This window comes from Echinops telfairi, unplaced genomic scaffold, assembly GCF_000313985.2.
Source record: "Echinops telfairi isolate 266 unplaced genomic scaffold, ASM31398v2 ScPeMD7_7468;HRSCAF=8506_0, whole genome shotgun sequence".
NCBI classification, from domain to species: Eukaryota; Metazoa; Chordata; class Mammalia; order Afrosoricida; family Tenrecidae; genus Echinops; species Echinops telfairi.
In genome coordinates this window covers 11,716,330-11,735,272 of record NW_022111369.1, presented here as the reverse complement: position 1 = coordinate 11,735,272, position 18,943 = coordinate 11,716,330, and the positions used below count along the sequence as shown (strand labels likewise).

Genomic DNA, 18,943 nt, shown 5'->3' with positions numbered 1-18,943 from the left:
CCCTCCCTCCCTCCCTCCTTTTCCCAAATAAGGGTAGCATTAATTCTACTTCAATCCAACTAGATAACGTATTCATGGATCATCTTTTTTACAAACTCCTCTCCCTTCTTCAGGGCCATAATTAAGAGACTTTGGTTTTTTCTTGCCCCTGGGTTTCTTTGACTAGATCCACTTCATTTTACAGACTGCACTTCCCTTATCAGCTTCCTTCCAGCCTGGGGAGAGTCATGAGGAGACAGGGTGGGGGGGTGGGGGGTGGGCGGAGGCACTGCTGAAAGATAAAAGGGTAAAAGGTGGGAGGACAAGGGTATTTTCTACTTCTCTCTGGTGTTTAGGGGTGATGCGTTGGCTGGAGATAGATGATTCACAAGTTTGGTAATACATTTGTTAATCCAATTCTTTATTTTCTCATATATGCCTCCTCATTTTTCATAGGCTCTAGTGCAGTGGTTCTCAACCCATGGGTCACAACCCCTTTGGAAGTCCAACGACCCTTTCACAGGGGTCCCCCGATTCATAACAGTAGCAAAATGAGAGTTATGAAGTAGCAACGAAAATAATGTTATGGTTGGGGGGGCGGGGCTCACCACAACGTGCGGAGCTGTATTAAAGGGTCGCAGCATTAGGATGATTGAGAGCCACTGCTCTAGTGGGTTTCTTCTGAGCAGTGTTGTCTGAGAGTATCAACTGGGTAGGACCCGGACTACAGGACCTCATATGCCTAGATATTCAGAATCCTCACAATGCCATGTTCACCAAAATCAACTGGTCAAAGCAAGTCCTAAAGCCAGCTCTTCTTCAAACGGATTAAAAAATAGACTCTAATTCTTGATACGAGGAGCAACAATATTACATTGCAGATGGAGTGGACACAAGGAAGTAGGATGAATCTAGCGGCGTACCTCACCTGGTCAGGAGAGGTCAGCAGGAACTCTATCTAGGATCAATGCATCCCATGAACCCGCCCACCCCATGAACTCCAGGCGTGACAGAGGTTGCCAGTCCATGCTGGGTGCACCGCCGCGCACCCATGCCCCACACTATTCGCTCTTCTCTTATGTTGATGTTTCCTTCACTTGCCCTGTCCTTGATTTTTATCCATTATCCTCTTCATTAGTTCCCTCTTTTATTTTGTTTCTTTTATCCTGCTTTTCTTTTTCTCTGATCTTTTCTTACTATTAGCTATTCTTCTTTTTCCCCATCTAAGTTTTACTTATTGTATATTTTTCATTTCCTTGTTTCTCTTTTCTTTTTCTCGACCTTTGATTTTACTTCACTTATTTCTTCTTTTTTTGATTTTTTGTTGTATTTATTTGTTTGTTTCTCAATCATTTTATTGGGGGGGCTCTTACAAATCTTGTGACAATCCATCATTCATCTGTATTAAGCACACTTGGTACATATGTTGCCATCAACATTTCCAAAACATTTTCTTTCTACTTGAGCTCTTGATATCAACTCATCTTTTTCCCTCTCTCCCCCCACACTCCCACCCTCATTTTTTGCTTTTTTTCCCTTCTTTTAGTTACTACCCTGTTTCCCTGAAAATAAGACAGTGTCTTATATTAATTTTTGCTCCCAAAGATGTGCTAGGTCTTATTTTCAGGGGATATCTTATTTTTCCATGAAGAAGAATATGGTACACATTTATTGCTGAACAAAAAAAAAGGATATTTATTACCTGTATACGGTACAGTAGTAGTAATCACAAGCCAGCATAACCAGACAAACTGTGAATCCTACAGTATCAAGAATTTCTTGTTACTACCATTATTTCCATGTACAACAATGTATAGTACATTTACTCGCACTTCCTGTCTGCTCCGGCTGCGCTGAGGCCAACAGTGAGCTACGCAGCACCCACCGCTATGGTCCAGAGTCCAGAGTTACGCTAACTTTGGGGGGGCTTATTATCGGGGAGACCTTATGTTTGGGGAGGTCTTATTTTCAGGGGATGCCTTATATTTCAGTGAGAGGCAAAACTGTATGTAGGTCTTATTTTCGGGGGTGTCTTACTTTTGGGGAAATGCAGTAGTTTCTTTTTTCTGACTTTTGTTCATCAGATTTCCAATTTAAAAATGTTTTAATACTTTTGACCATCAATTATTTACCACTGTTTGTTTTCTTTTTCCTTTTTTCCCCTGGTCCAACCTGATGGGAGACAGCAATCATGGCCCCTTGGCTCAGTCTCATCTATACCTGCTGCAGTCACACCCACTGAAAGAGAGCCACTACCTCCTCCTATACAACCAGATCATCAATAGAGAGCTGGTCCCTCAACTGTGCTCTACAGCAGCAGAGAACTTCCTATATATGCATATCATCTTTTACACCCACCGAGGGACAGGTGATGAGAGATTAAGATTGCATCAACATACACTCACCAATTAAACATAAATACACCACCACCACATTGTCTCAGAGACAATGGGCAATTTCAGTTCACTCAAAGAAACTAGAGAGAGTGACTCAAATTATTGACACACAGAGCAAATGAACCTTTCTCAGAAATAAAGGCATTGGGAACTCCTGATCATGAATTCAAAAGAATCATATATGGACTCTTTACACAAATTGAGAGAAAGATCAACGTATCCAAAATGGTTTTATTGAGATACAATTAATATATCATACATTCGGGAGTTCAATCACACTACGGCTTGTGCGTTCATCACCACAATCAACTTTAGAACATTTGTACCATCGGGCATCCATCGCGGCTGACTCCCCATTCATCCCACCTCCCCTTCTGTGCCCCCAGGAAACTTTTAATTCAGTTGCTGTCTTTTTAGGGCCACCCATGCTGACGTTCCTATACAGGAAAACATGCAAAACAAGAAAAAAAAGTTAAATGCCAAGCAGCAATGACCAACTAGAACAGAGAAAAACCTCAATCAAAAAGACAGCAGAAAATATTTTAAAAACAGAACATTCTGCAAACCAGGTCTTCAGAATTTAAGCTCTGGTACTGTTCCTTCCTGGAGCTTTATCTTATTTTTTGTCATCTTTGGATCACACCGCCTGTTGGACTTCTTCTGTGTGGACTAGGTGAGTCCTCACTTAGAGGGCTGCTTCTTTTGAGACAAGCCTTTAGACCCCAGATGCTATTTTTTTCTAATCGTTGGGCCACATCTGGTTTCTTCACGACATTTTGCTAGAGCACCCATGTTTTCAGCTATCTCCTCATGAGGATGAAGACCAAGTAGGGAATCAAGTGGGAGCGTGAGATACATTTGCATACCTATGGTTTATATATGACCCTGGTTCACTTCAGGGAATCTTTATTTTAATGGAGTTCATCATACATCATCACGTCATCTCTGTGAGGCATGAGGTAATTTTGTTGATAGCATTATTATTTTATTCAAAGATATAGAAAATAAAATACTGTTGAGAAATAAAACACTACTATTTGTGTAGTAGTTGCTTTACTTTTAGACTAAAAAGCATAAAGTGTTAACTTGTACGGCTTCAAGACCTAGGTGACTGGATACCAGTTACACAAGCAATAATTTCAGGAACACTCGTTTACAGAGAGAGAACCATGCCCAGTGGGTTAGCACATGTCGCACAAAAAGCAAAGAGAATGTGAAACCATCAAGTATGTTGCTCCTGGGTTGCCAATAGTTGGGCACCCTGAAAACAGTAGGTCCAAACCAAGCCAAAGTCTAACTACCAACAATTCTCTAACCCTGGGACAATGATCACCTGGTTCTTCTCCCACTAGGACATTTCAGTTTTAAGTTCAAGAGAGTGTTTCCATTCCTTAGATCTGCTGCAAGTGAGACTAAGGTAAGTGCAGGTGTATTTTCCCCTTGGGGTCTCTATAAGTAATGTTAAGCATTCTTCTCACTGGCAGATTGCCCCCATTTCCACTCCCTGATTATCCACTATCAGAAGTTTAATTGCCTGAAATAATTTTTGTTTCCAAATAGATTCAACTTCCATTGAATTCTTTCTGACCATTGACCAGCAATGTGAAAAGCTTTGCCCTTCAAACCCATAAAACCAAACTCTGCCATAGAATTAAGTCTTTGCCCTCAGGCACAGTGTATTTAAAAGTAGATTACTACCACTTGGCCACTCAGGCATGGGAGGGGCAGCTTAATGCTTAGTGATTTGCCTGGGTGTGTACCTGATGGAATTTAGGGCAATTTGTTAATTTCTTTATCACCGGCTTTAAGGGTTGGTACAGAAATCTAAATAATACTTGTAGTACCTGATTTCCTTGTAGGCATATAGATATTATCCTATCACCGATAACATTGTACTTTGAAACCTTGAAAACTTTCCTTTAGATGATGGACGTGTTAAAGTTCTTATACAATGTGTCATTCCCAGCACAGTAAACTATATGATTTTCCAATAGAATATGGCCAATACCAGTTCATTTAGTTCAATAATGCCTAGGATATTTTGAGTACTTCCAATTTTTCTAGGTTCTTACTTCATATAATTTGCATTCTCACTACCAATAGACGTTTCTAGCTGTTTCTTCTCATTTTGAATTTTGTTGAATCAGCATTTGCATCATTCAAATCATTAAAATAGACTGTACCTTGAGGAGGTAGTGTTTCCTCAGTTGAGAAGTGGACAACCTAACCCTTTTTCATAGTCTGTTCTTAGTCTGGAAACTCTGCCAGACTCTGCCTCGCTTGAGTGACCCTGCTGTTATTTGAAATACCAGTGACAAAGCTTGCCCCCAATATGCTCTACCACATTCAGACATATTTGCAACCTAGATAGAGATAACCTCTGTCAAACCTATATATATTTGCAGGTGTGCTTCAATTCTACTTCCCCATCTGCAGAGGTGATAAATTATTTAATGTGGTTCTTCTAGCCACAATCTCTAATTCACACCAAATAACTTTTCCTTGCATAGGTCTGAAAAGAAGGTGGATGAAGATGCTGATAGGATTCACCCGTGAGTAATGGTGAACAAGATTCCCTGAAGTGTCATCCTGTTGGGTATAAAATGAGCCCTCTGAGAAGCAGGAGAAATCTCATTACCAGCAAGAGCCAGGAGTGGACTGGCGCTTCCTGTGCAGTGAACCTCCTGGATGCAGATGGCACCTACATCAGAGAAGGAACCACAGAAGCAGGAGCCAGAGAGATAGACTTCCAACCATGGAGTAAGTTCAAATGAATGCTTTTGTGTAGGAAGCTGGCTTTTGTAGTGGGGTGCCTCTGGACACTTAATTAGGGAAGTTGGACTTACTGATCCAGGGAGGTGGAACCGAGAGTTAAGGTGAGGCTGACTGAAGTGGGGTGGCACTTAACTCAGAGAACTGGGTTTGCTAACCTATGGAACTTGGGTTGAACACCTTCAGGTTGAGGCTTATAGCAGAGTGGTATGCCCCTGTGGTCATTTATTAGCAGACCTGAAACTTTGTACCTGTCCTGGTAAACAACTGATAAACAACTACCCTGAGCATTTTCTCACTAACATTGCAACTTGTTAACTTCCATAATAAACCCTTTAATAATGAATTTTGTCTGTGAGTTCTGCGTACCATTGCAATGGATATTAGAACCCAGCGAGATCAAGTAAAGAAGTAAAATGGAGATTATTCAACTCAACGCACCATCCATTCAGCCTGTGTGTTCTTTCATGCACCTACTCATATATTGCCATTATTGCAGGTTATGTGTATAACAGTATTGACCTCTACTGCCTGTAACTCTGGCTCTCCTCTCAATGCCTTCCCCTGCTTCTAATATATTGTGTTGAGCATATTGTTGTACATAGTCTTTCCCTTCACTCAGTGTGTGTGTGTGTGTGTGTGTGTGTGTGACTGACTTAACTCAGCATACTGTCCTCTGATCCAACCATGTTATAACGTGTTTGCAGATAAATCATTACTCTTTAATGCTGTATTCTATTGTGGATGGACCATAGTGTGCTTATCCCTTGTTCTATTGATAGGCATATAGGTTGTTTCCATCTTTTTGCTATTTTGTGAAGAGCTACAATGAACAAGAGTGTGCATATTTCATATATCTATTAGTGACTTGGCTTGTATTCCTCTAGGAAAGTGGTTCTCAACCTTCCTAATGCCGTAACCCCTTAATACAGTTCCGCATGTTGCGGTGACCCCCCCAACCATAAAGTTATTTTTGTTGCTACTTCATAACTGTCATTTTGCTACTGTTATGAATCAGGCAACCCCTGTGAAAGGGATGTTTGACCCCCCCCAAGGAGGTCGCAACCCACAGGTTGAGAACCGCTGTTCTAGGACATATATCAACTAACACTGTGGTAAGTGAAATTACTTGTTCTGGTTCTTCTTTCCATGATCTTTGTAACTGCCACCAAATGATTATGTGGGGCCATGGAAGTAGGGTGTGAAACTCTAATAGAGGGGATTGGTCAGCTTTGCCATCCCATTGGGTATAAAGGGAACCATTCAGAATGGTGGTAGAGGGAATTCCATGATCACAAAGAGAAAACCAGGAGTAAAACCCGCCTAAAATCCTGTGTGAAGCAGCAGAAGAATTGTGATGCAGAATTGGACTGGAGAAAAATGAGATTCTCCTCAGAAACCCTACCAAAGGTTGCTAAAAGTTAGAATTGGCAGTGGTAGTAATGGGTAACAGGTATTCCAATTTTAGGCTCTGTATCACTCTCTGCCATTCTAACTCATAATGACCTTTGGGACAGGCTATAACTGCATTTGTGTTTCTAAGGCTATATATTTTTTACAGGAGTAGACAGCCTCATCATTCTCCTACACAACAGCGTATGGGTTTGAACTATTAACCATGTGGTTATCAGTCCAACACAGTGCAAACCAGGATTCCCATAACATAGTTCTTTGAATTACTCAATCATAATTACACCACAGACTTTTAGTATCATCAGCATCCTCAATCTTAGCGCTAGCATATTTATAAACTCATATGTTAAGTTGGAGAAACTTGATACATACACGAATAAGAGCACAGGAAAGCTCCGAGTTAAAAAAAGTACCAAGAACCAACAAGCACGGACTTTCTCTACAGGCCTAATAATTTTTGTGGAGGAAGCATCGCAGAGCCAAGTAATTAGCTTACATTTAAATTCTGTTTAAAGCATGAGTTTGCCTCAAAATACCCCCAGGACATCAGTCCACAGAAGGGAAATCCCACCCATCTTGTCCTCGCTTCAACTCCCAAGATTCCCAGGCTCACTGGGTGAGTCACACTGCAGTCGCATATGACATGCATCTGTATGGATCCTTTCTGTTTCAGCAGGGAGTTTCAAGCATCTGCCTGGCTCTAACAAGGGAGGAAATCAGTACAACAGTGTGTCTGGATACTGAGGAGCTGGAAGCCAGCAAAATAGAAGCATGTTAGACTAATTTTCTTTCTCGGGCATTTTACTGTTTGGAACACTGGCTTCCTTGGATTAAGAGAAATTCAAAATTTACATCCTTTTCTTTAATTTGGTCTCTTTGTTTCCATTTGAATATGTCCTGGGAAGTTTCCTGTGGAAATGTAAACAAGCTTTGTGCTTATTTTAATCAGTTTTTCCTTTTGTTTCTAAGTTCTTGACAACCTTAGCAAATAACTCATTTTCTGGTACTTAAGGTAAAATCAAGCTGTACGCCAAGTTTCTCTTTTGTAAGAGGAAGCAGTGGGCTAAACACAAGGATGGCATTTTCGAAAGTCTTATTAACTTTTGACTGAAGAGCTAACTCCACAATAATAAAATTAATCATAAAGCAAACACACAGGAGGCCTCATATGTCATGACTACACAGGTATGGTAGACAAAACAGCCTGGTCCTGATAAAAAACAATGGGCATCAGACAAATGGAAAAGAATTGATAAGTAAATTCATCCAGATGCCTGTGGACAGTTCACCTTTCTCAAAAGAGAAACCCAACAAATAAGGAAGAGATAACTCCTCTAATAAATGGTGCTGGCAAAACTGGGTAGTCATTTGCAATAAAATAAAACAGTACTCCTACCTCACAACATATATAAAAATTAACTCAAGATGAATCAAAGCCCTGAGTGGAAACCCTGAACTATAAAGATCAACGGTGAAAAAACAGGACAAACTACTCACTTCTGTCAAGTCAGTTTTGACTCACAGTGACTGTAGAGGACAGGGTAGGATGTCCCTGTGGATTTCCGAGAGGGTAATTCATGCTTCTCCCATGGAGTGGTGGTTTCAAACTGCTAGCCTTGTCGTTACCAGCCCAACCCATAACCCACTATGTCACCAGGGCTCCTTAGGAGGAAAAAACTCAGTCATTGAGTCTCCTAAAAATCAGACACTTATATGCATCAATAGATTTCACCAAAAGAGAAGACAATCCACATAGCCAGGGAAAAAACTGGAAGGATATCTCAGATAAAGGGATTATCTCAGAAAAATTTATAGAATTTTTCAACACCTCAACAGCAAAAAGACAAAAAAATTCCAATTTTTAAAATGAGCAGAGGATATGAACACACGCTTCACCAGAAAAGATACTTAGTTGACCAAAAGATATGAAGAAAAAACACTTCAAAAATTCTAAACCAAGCTCACAGCCAAGTCAAACTGACTCAAGTCAGCTCTGATCCATAACACACCTATGTGTAAATGTAGTACACCCCCTTGGAATTTCTGAAAATTTATATCTTTATGGGGATAAACAGCCTCATCTTACTTCGGAAGAGCAACTGGTAGTTTCAAACTGCTGACCTTGCAATTAGCAGCCCAATGACATAGCAGAATAGACTTGAGGACAATGGGTTTGTTGTTTGTTGTGTTGATTTTTTACATCTCTGGACTCTTTTTGATGAAGATAGTTCCCTGCCCGACCCCAACCAAAAACTTCCTGCAAGGTCTGCTAGACTCCTCAGGCATAATAAAGCATTTGTTAATCACAAGGCCATCATAATATGCATGGTTCTCGGTCTACTGGTCTACTATCTCACTGGATAGTAGATTTTCTCACTGAAATTGGGATCCTCTTTGACATCCAGGGTTAAAGTAACCTTGGGAGAAAAGAGTTAGTTGTTAGACATTCCTCCAAGGGTGTTCAGTGAACTTTAATGAAAATTTAAGTACAGAGGTCAAAGGGACATATCTGTCTCATTTCTGTTGGTGGGTAAACAAGGTGGAACAATATGCCACTGGGAAAAATGCTTAACCTTACTTCTAGAGAGCCCCAAGGGGAGAATACATCCAGTATTATGGATACTCTGGACCTAGTTTCAGTTCAGCCCTAGGGGATCCCCACTGAATGCTATAGACAAGCAAGACTTCAGACTCTCTCCTTTCAAGGTGCACAGTATCTTTCAGAGGCCACACTTTACCTTAAACTCACCTGTCACAGACTTAAGGAACTGAAATACTTCCTTGGACTTCAACTGAAACACCCTAGGCCCTAGTGTGAGAAGCAGCAGATGATAGCATCCCCAAGGCTATGGAATTGGAGGGTCAAGTCTCTTTTTGTTCTGTGTAAGTAGAAACTCCATGTATGTTAGTCTAAAAGACTGTCCTAAACATGTATACTTTTCTCAAGAGTATTTTAAATTCTATTTCATTGGCTAAATTAATGATGCACTCAATGGACTTACCGTATGGCCCATGGGGGTGATTTATAAAGTTCCCAAATAAAATGGTGTCAGTAAAAAATGAACCAGAGACTTATATAAACTATGGATACATGAATGGGTGTTGAGCTCACACTCAATTGGAGCCCTAATCTAAGAGAAAATTGTTTTTATGACGTGGCCTACTTGATACTTTCTCGTATCTCTTGGAGATCTCTTTCAATGATCTCCAAGAGAAAATATGGGTGTAATAGCAAAGTGTGGTGAAGAAATCAGATGGTGCCCAGTTATCAGAAAGAATAGTATGTGGGGACCAGTGGTGTGAGTGGCTAAACAGGGAGGGTAAAGGGAGAATGGGTAGGAAAGAGGGAACCGATTACATGGAACTGTGTGTGACCTCCTCCCTGGGGGACAGACAACCGAAAAGTGGGTGAAGGGAGACGTCGGACAGGGCAAGATATGACAAAATACCCATTTATAAACTATCAAGGGCTCATGAGGGAGGGAGGAGCGGGGAGGGAGGGGAAAAATGAGGACCTAAGGTCGGGGGTTTAAATGGAGAGAAAATGTTTTGAGAAACGATGTACAAATGCGCTTTACACAATTGATGTGTGTATGGATTGGGATAACAGTTGTATGAGCCCCTAATAAAATGTTAAAAAAAAAAAAGGAATAGTATGTGGGGTTTAATTTTTATTTTATTCTCTGAAACAGCTTTTTATTAAACAGCAAATCAGAAATGCAGCACAATTTTCAAATGTTTGTAAATTAGGTCACAAAAGCACGGTGACTATTATGTATCCAAACAAATACATGTAACAAATCATGCTTCCATCAATGTAATCATAAGATTATTCCATGATTAACAGTAGCCCAAGTCTAATAACCATAAACTATGTTAGCAGATCTATGGTAATTAACAATTCAATATTATTTCTGATGCCATGTTTAAATGGAACTGTTAGATCTCTCTCGTGGGAGAAATATACCTCAGTCCTTGGCTTCTCTCGAGAAAGAATTCACTCTGAAGCCTGTATTGTGACCCAAGTGAGTTTTATGAAAGGCAGAAGAAGTTTCAGGCTTACACAGGCACCTCAGGGCCCTTCACACCCACGCGTGGAGTCTGGGGCACGACCTCTGAGGAGCAGCTTGCGAAGCAGAAGGGGCAACAAGGCTCTGGACTCTGGCTTTTCAGGTCCTGGACTGGAAGGTGTGGTCGAGGATCCTGGTCGACCCCATTGGCTGATGAATTCACCTGGCCAATTCAGATGGGCCAATCCAGGTGTAGCGCCCACCTAAGTGTACCACCCCTTCCTGGCTGGAAGCTTGAACCTCTGAGCATGCACAATGGACACCCCAGTCCTTATGCTAGCTACCTAACAGAACCTACAAATAAATTCTTAAAAATTGTTTAATAAAAGAATGTCTAAGTCTCTGTAAACCAAAGAATTGGACTTACAGAAAATTCTGGGAGAAGTGGTCCGAGAGAATACGGAGGACGGCTATCAATTAGTACACATGAAAAACGCTCCCGTTTTCTTCATGATTCTGATACTAATATATTCAAGAAATTTGTGCAAAAGATGATCTTCTAGGCACTATAAATCACAGATTCCCAAACATCAGCTTACTTCCCCCTTTTCAGGAAAAATTACAAAAATACTCAACGTTCCCCTGACAATTCAAAACTTTTGTACTGTAGCCCATCATCCAGGATTAAATGTAGGTAATGGTTTTGCAGGCCCCTGGATCACTCCATCACCCCCAGGGGGTGGTATGGCACACTTTGCGAAACACTGCTGTAAAAACACATTTAAAGACCAAACACTTTATAATTGTTGTCTTCTAGATTTGGTTTACATTGTTGGTCAGACTTAAACCCATTTTAGTTGTAACCCATCAGTTGTAATACAGAAGGTATAAACTGTGGAAGTGACAACACAAATTTGGAATGAAGACATTTGGAGTTGGTTACTACTGCTTCCTAAGTATTTTCGGCCCTATATCTATTTTCCCTAAGATTTTATCTTTTACCCATACACAACCAGAACCATCCGATACCAAATCAACCATCTTGTGTAAAGGGAAGTGTTGACCAACACATCTTCCCAATTTGAAAATTCATAGTGTCGAGAACTAATGTCTATTTTTATTCAATTTATTAAAAATAAAAAAATATCCTAATTGATTACTCAATATAAAAAATTGACAAACCTTAGCTGAGAACCTTATATTAAGCTACAACAAGGTTAGGTGACCCTCATAAATGATTAACTAGTAAAATTACTTTTATAAACTAGTAAAATCACTTTTAATATCTTTCTTGCTTTCCTAAGGGGCAGGGAGATGGGAAATGGAGAGACCAGTGAATAAGAGGCCCAGCATGGTGGACAGGGTGCATAGAAAGCTGTGCCTTCAGTACAGGGTTTGGGTCAGTTTTTCACAGCTTGGTAGTTATTTTCTTGTATCATCTTTATACTACACCTCTAATAAAAGGCAGTGCTAAACCTAAAATTGTAAATTTGATAAAACATTCAGTTTAAAGTTTTCATAAATACATGTGATTCTAATTGTAGTCTCTACAATACATTGGCACATTTCCATTGACTAATATACAAACTCAGAGTCTCCTGTCCTGTTCTTGGCTCTCTTAACTTTGCCCAGACCTGCCTTTCTCTTTATAAATACTCAATGAAGCCACAAACAAAGATACTATAACTTTTGGAATATATTCAAGTTTTAAAGGAAAATAAAGCTGGAAAACAAACTCGCAGCAATTCTGTAAAGCACAGAGGTTCTCACGTCCTTACTTTCTTTTGCTTTTGTGTCCGTTGTTTGAAAAGCATGAGAAACAGACACGAGGCTTTCCATAGACTGTCTAAGAACTTGGCTTTCTGATTTTAGCTTTAGATTTTCTCCCTTAACTCCATCTCCTCTTGCAGAGAGATCTTCAGGTAGGTGTGTTGCAGTTATAACACTCGATGAATAAGCCAGTTGTTTTTTTCCAGTTCCACCTGATTCTCAGCATCAATTGTGTCCATGTTCACATTCATCACTTGGGAGAACAAACTTTTGGACCTTGATTCAGAATCTTTGGTGAATGGTCCAGTCCTTCAGCCATTGGCACTTAAAACCTCAGCTCCAGCTGCGCTTAAAGCCTCAGCTCCAGCTGCCTAAGCTTGGACTGCATTCACCTTCTGTTTGAGACTCTGAAAGGGGCAGGGATTGCATCCTGGGTTTTAAATGCTTGTCTTAAAACAAGCAGCCATCTAAGTGAGGTGTCAGCTCAATCCACACAAAAGAAGCACACCACAATCCTGTGTGATCCAAGGATTGTAAAGAATAAAATCCAAGATTGGAGAAGGGGATGGTATTGGAGTTCATATTCAGAGCAACCTGTTTGCAGAAGGCTATGGATGACAATGAAAGCCAAAAATCCACTTTCAAGATCTCCATATGGATTAAGCACCTGGTGAATCTCCTCTAACCATTGACTAGGGATGTGAAAATCTTACTATCAGACAAAGCATACTGGAAAGTGGACAAATGCAGAAGTTTAACATGTTTTTCATCCCTTTTGATCTTTAAAATGTTTTGTTCTCTCTTGTTCTTCCTTTTGATCCATTTTAATTTTTTTCTAGATTTCAATATTTTCTGCTTCATTTTTATTGAGATTTTCCTATTTTATTTTGTTATTGTTGTGGGCTTTATTTTTGGGTTTTTTTAAATGCTTTTCTTTATATAAAATCTAGGATAAGTAAATCTATAGACAATAACTGGATTAATGTTTTCTTAAGGTTATGATTGGGATATTGGGGAATACAAGAGGAAAGTGTTATGAAATTGATGGTAATGATTGCACTACTTTTAAAATGTATTTAAACCATTGAATTATATGACCTGTGGATTAAATGTCAATAAATCTGTTGAAAAAAATGTAAGTTATTTGTTTGAAGTTAGAGATGAACAGAAAGGAGAAGCACCCTTCTTCCCCAAATTGGGCTGAACTATGACACTTCCCTAAAGATCCTAATTCATATACTTACCATTAAAATTAGCTCAGCATTTTATGGTTTATTCATTCCATGCTTGAAGTTGCATACATGACAATATCCCTTTGAAAAGAAAGTCTTAAAGGTACAAATTCCACATCATTTTGTTGAATTAGAACCTAACTGACACTCTTAGCTACAAAGCAGAATTTTGTTCAAGGGGTTTAGCTTCATTGTTGATGTGAAGTTGCATGCAGATAATCAGCTTTTTTTAATAATCATTTTATTAGGGGCTCATACAACTCTTATCACAATCCATACATACATCAATTGTGTAAAGCGCATTTGTACATTCATTGCCCTCATCATTCTCAAAACATTTCCTCTCCACTTAAGCCCCCGGCATTAGGTCCTGGATAATCAGCTTTTAAATAAAAAAACATTCATGATTCAAATTTAGTTCGGGATCAGTGAGTACAGATGTGAACTTTTCATTTCTAGTAGAGTGGTTGCAGATGCGCATTTAGATTCATGTAATAAGACAATGCTCCATGAGAAGCTGAGCAGAGCATTAGAAAGTCATGGATAGTCTATGAAATGTTCTACGGGAGGAAACACCCCCAGAATCTCAAACCATGGCCTATATAGGGTTTCCAGGGATTTTCAAATCTTTGCAGAAGCAGAGCCTCATCTTTCTCCCCCAGAATCACTAATGAATTTGAACCCCTAATGTTGAGGTTAGCTACCCAATGTTTACTTGACAGTGACACCAAAGCTCCTAGCGGAGAAAAAATTCACTATAGTGGAGTCCATTCTAACCCACAGCAACCCTGTACATCAGAGAAGAAATGCCCTCAAGGCTTAATGAGACTGTAAATCAGTGTGAGTAAAAAGCCTTGTTTTTCCAATTGATCTGTGTATTGTGATGAATTGTATGAGCCCCAATAAAGTGATTAAAAAAATAAAAATAAAAAAGCTATATGTTAAAAAAAAAAAAAGCCTTGTTTTTCTCCCTTAGAGAATCTGGTGATTTTGAACAACTGACCATGTTAGTAACCCACTGAGGAACCTATTGTGACACCGGGACTCTCTTTTGGGAGAAAAAGAAGGAAAAAAAACACCTCGCTGTCACGGAGTTAATTCTAACTCATAGTGGCCCTATAGAATCGAGTTGAACTACCTGTGTGTCTCTGAGGCACACAACCATAACAGTGTTCAAGAATTCCCAGAAGTGTGGTCCCTTAAATAGAACATGGAGAGCAAAGAAAAATGCCACAAAATCATAGTTGGTGGCAGATCGATTCCTTGTTGTAAGCAGGACTACAGAAGCAGGACATAGAACATAATTTGGATATGTACAGTACTATAGATTTAGAAAAGTTTACAAGATTGGTTCAGTGTCCTCTGCCGAAGACAGTCACAGTGTGATTCATGACTATGCAGACCCTAGTATACCAGTCATCCCCACCACTTTTCTGGCAGTTTGTCATACTGTGGTGCTGTGATGCTGAAGGCTATGTCACTGGTATTTCAAATGCCAGCACAGTCACCCAAAGGGGACAGGTTTCAGAGAAGCTTCCAGACATGACTGCGAAGAAGGACTTGACTGCCCATATACCTTTAAGCTGAAAACCTTAGGAATAGCTTCTAAACACTTTAAGATACTGACAGCCTAATGAATGGAAACAGAACATTGTCAGAAATAGTGCCAGAAGGTGGACCACTCAGCTCAGAAGACACTCAAAATGTGACTGAGGAGAAATTGCTTTCTCAAAGTAGAGTCAACCATAGTTACAGGAATGTGGGTGGGGAGCCTTCGGGATCATCACTTGCTGTGAGGCGCAAATCCAGGTGAGAAGAAACCTGCAAAACCCTAATGATTGGAACATGGAATGTACAAAGTATGAATATAAGAAAATTAGAAGTCCTCAAAAATGAAATGGAATGTACAAAGATCAATATCCGAGGTGTTCATTGAAATGGACTGGTATTGGCCATTTTGAATCAGAAAATCATAATGTTAGTATTTCAGGAATGACAAAATCAAGGTTTGCATTCATAGCCAAAAGGACACTTCAAGATATATATTGAAGTATAATCCAATCTGTGATAGGATTATATCTCTCTGCCTTAAAGGAAACCCAATCAGTACAGTTATCATTCAAATATATGCACCAACCACAGAAGCTAGGATGAAGAATTTGATGAATTCTACTGACTGCAGTTTGAAATTGATCAAGTATGTAATCAAGATGCATTGATAATTATTGCTATTGTTAATTCAAAGTTGGAAACAAAGAGGAAAGAACAGTAGTTGGAAGATATGGCTTGGTGATAAACAAAGCTGGCAATTCTATGATAGAATGTTGCAAGATCAACAACTTATTCATTGCAAATACCTGCCAACAACACAAAAGGCAAGTATATACATGGACTTCTCCTGGTGGCATACATAGACATCAAATTGACTGCATATGTGGGAAGAGACACTGGGAAAGCTCAAGGTCAGCATCTGAAACCAGGCCAGGGGCTGGCTGTGGAACAGACCATTAATTGCTAATATGTAAGTTCAGATTAAAGCTGAAGAAAATTCAAACTAGTCCACAGGAGCCAAAATACCCCCTTACATCTTTTCCACCAAAAATTTCAAGAAGAGATTTGCTGCATTGAACACCAATCACCGAAGACCTAATAGCAAAGGACATCAAGAACATCATGAATGAATAAACCAAAAGGTCATTAAAATGGCAAGAAAGAAAGAAAAGATACAATTGGATATTAGAAGAGACTCTGGAACCTGCTCTAAATCATAGAGTAGCTAAGGCAAATGGAAGACATGAGGAAGTCAAAAAGTTGAAGAGAAAATGTCAAAGAGCAGCTGGAGAAGACAAATGCAAACATCACTGTGAATTGTGTACAGCTCTAGAGTTAGAAAACAAGAAAGGAAGAACATCCTCAGCATATATTATCCAGAATGAGCTAAAGAAAAACTCAAGCCTTGAATTCCAATATTGAAAGGTTGCAAAGGCAATATATTGAATGATGCAGGAAGCACCAGTAGGAGATGGAAAGAATACACAGCCTCATTGTACCAAAAAGAATTTGTGGACAGTCCACCATTTCAAGAAGTTGCATATAAGCAAGAACCAATGGTACTGAAAGAAGTTCAAGCTGCACTGAAAGTTGAAAGTATTAGCCAAAAACAAGGCTCCAAAAATTGATGGAGTACCAATTGAAATGTTTGAACTGCAGGGGGAGCAATAAAAGCATTTACTTATCTATGCCAGGAAATGAAGAATATCGCTACTTGACCAAATGACTAGAAAAGATCCTTAACTATACCCATCCCAAAGAATATACAAATTACAGAACGATATCCTCGACATCACATGTAAGTAAATTTTGCTGATGATATTCCAACAATGGTCGTAGCAGTACATTGACAGGAAGCTGCCAGAGGTGCAGGCAGGATTCAGAAGAGGACGTGGAACAAGACATATCACTGCTGATGTCAAATGGATCTTTGCTGAAATAAAGAATACCAGAAAGATGTTTACTTGTGTTGTATTGAGTATGACAAGACATTTGACTGTGTGGATCATAACAAACTGGAGCCGAATGTGAATTCCAGAATACTTTGTTATGCTCATGTGAATGAATCTGTACCTGGATCAAGAGGCAACTGTGCGAAGAGAACAAGGGAATACTGCATAGTTTAAAACCAGGAAAGTGTTTATCAGGATTGTATCCTCTCATCTTGTTTTTTCAATCTGTGTGCTGAGCTAATAATCAGCGAATTTGAATGAGATGAAGAAGAATGTGGCATCAGGAATGGAAGAAGGCTTCTTAACAATCTAAAATATGCAGGTAATAGAACCTTGTTTGCTGAAAATGAGGACTTCAAGCATTTGCTGGTGAAGATCCAGGATTGCAGCCTTTAGTATGGATTACAACTCAATGTAAACAAGACCAAAATCCTCATAATTTGACCAAATAGGTAGCATCATGATAACTGGAGAAAAGATAGAAATTGTCAAGGATTTCAACGTGCTTGGATCCACAATGAGTGCTCATGGAAGTAGCAGTTGAGAAATCAAATGAAGCTCTGGGTAAATCTGCTACACCAGATCTCTTTAAAATGTTGAAGAGGGGGGAAAAAATGTTGAAGAGGGTGTTACTTTGGGAACTAAGATGCAACTGACCCAAGTTATGGTATTTTCAATGGCATCATATGCATGTGAAAATTGGACATTGAATAAGGAAGACTGGAGTAGAATGGATGTATTTGAATTATGGTGTTGGGGAAGAATGTTGAAAGTATGATAGATTGCTAAGAATGGTACAGCCAAAGTGCTCTTTGCAAGTGAAGAAGCCAAGAACTTCATCTTTAACTCCATACTTTAGAGATGTCATCAGGAGAGACCAGTCCCTGAAAAAGTACAGCTTTTATAACGGCCCAGGGAGATGGTTTGCATGATAACACATGCACGATAACACCCATGCATGATAACACCCATGCATGTGCAGTGGTCAAAAAAGCATGTTTCAGTGCAAGCTAGAATTCATTTTCTGAATACTCAAAACACCACATCTACCCTCTATTTGCCTTAATAGTTTGCTTTTTGTAACTGAGTATATGCTTTCCTACTTCCTCCGATATGACATTTGTTCTTCTTTTTCTTTCTTTCTTTTACGACTTTGTTTTATGATAGGACATGGGCTCTGACTCATTGGAGAGGGTAGATGTACTGCGCAGGCACTGGTACTGGTTAGCAGCCTACGCCCAGCTCCATGATCGTGAATGTGCCAAAAGAGTGGCCACTCTGCATGATGGCTTTCCCAGTGCTGCCCATCAGCTCCGTCTGGACCCTGAACTCTGATCCTGAGATAGGAGAAGAGCACTCTGGCCACCATGCCCATAGCACAACCTATCCTAAAGCCCATCTCCACACTGTTGAAGCAGCTTGGGACCACCAGTAGGAACCCATGGCCACTGGCATCTCCCTTGAGGCTGGAGTCGCTCAGCAATACTGAAATGCTTCTCTTCATCTCTATTTCTACTTTAGACACCAAACATGGACTCTGGGGTTGCTGTTGAATGTGTTGTTTTGGATAGTGCCTAAAACACAGTGAATAGAGGGTGGGTGATTCCACCTCCATCTCTTGACCATTGGATTAGGAAGTAAAGTGTCTATTCTAACTAGCTAATGAAAAAAAGACAGAAGGGAACAGAGTGACGTTTTCAATGCCAACCCTGATGTATAAACTTACAAAAACAAAACAACTGAAATTAACAAGGACATTGATTAAAGTCGCCAATACTAGTGAATAAATCCTATGTCATTTCCTCACCAGGCTGTCAGCAGTGTTTTGCTTCCCATTCCTGAAAGGACAACAAGGAGACCAATTCTGG

General features: G+C 39.7%; 1 protein-coding gene across 1 annotated transcript in view; it reads right to left on the bottom strand.

Moving 5' to 3' along the window:
• LOC123521003 (short coiled-coil protein B-like) overlaps positions 1-12,591 on the bottom strand; it is a 42,586-nt gene extending 29,995 nt beyond the window's left edge. Inside the window, 2 exon segments of the mRNA XM_045284325.1 lie at positions 12,349-12,490; positions 12,493-12,591. Of these exon segments, the coding sequence (XP_045140260.1) occupies positions 12,349-12,490; positions 12,493-12,591 (241 nt within the window).
• Between the last annotated feature and the right edge of the window lie 6,352 nt (positions 12,592-18,943).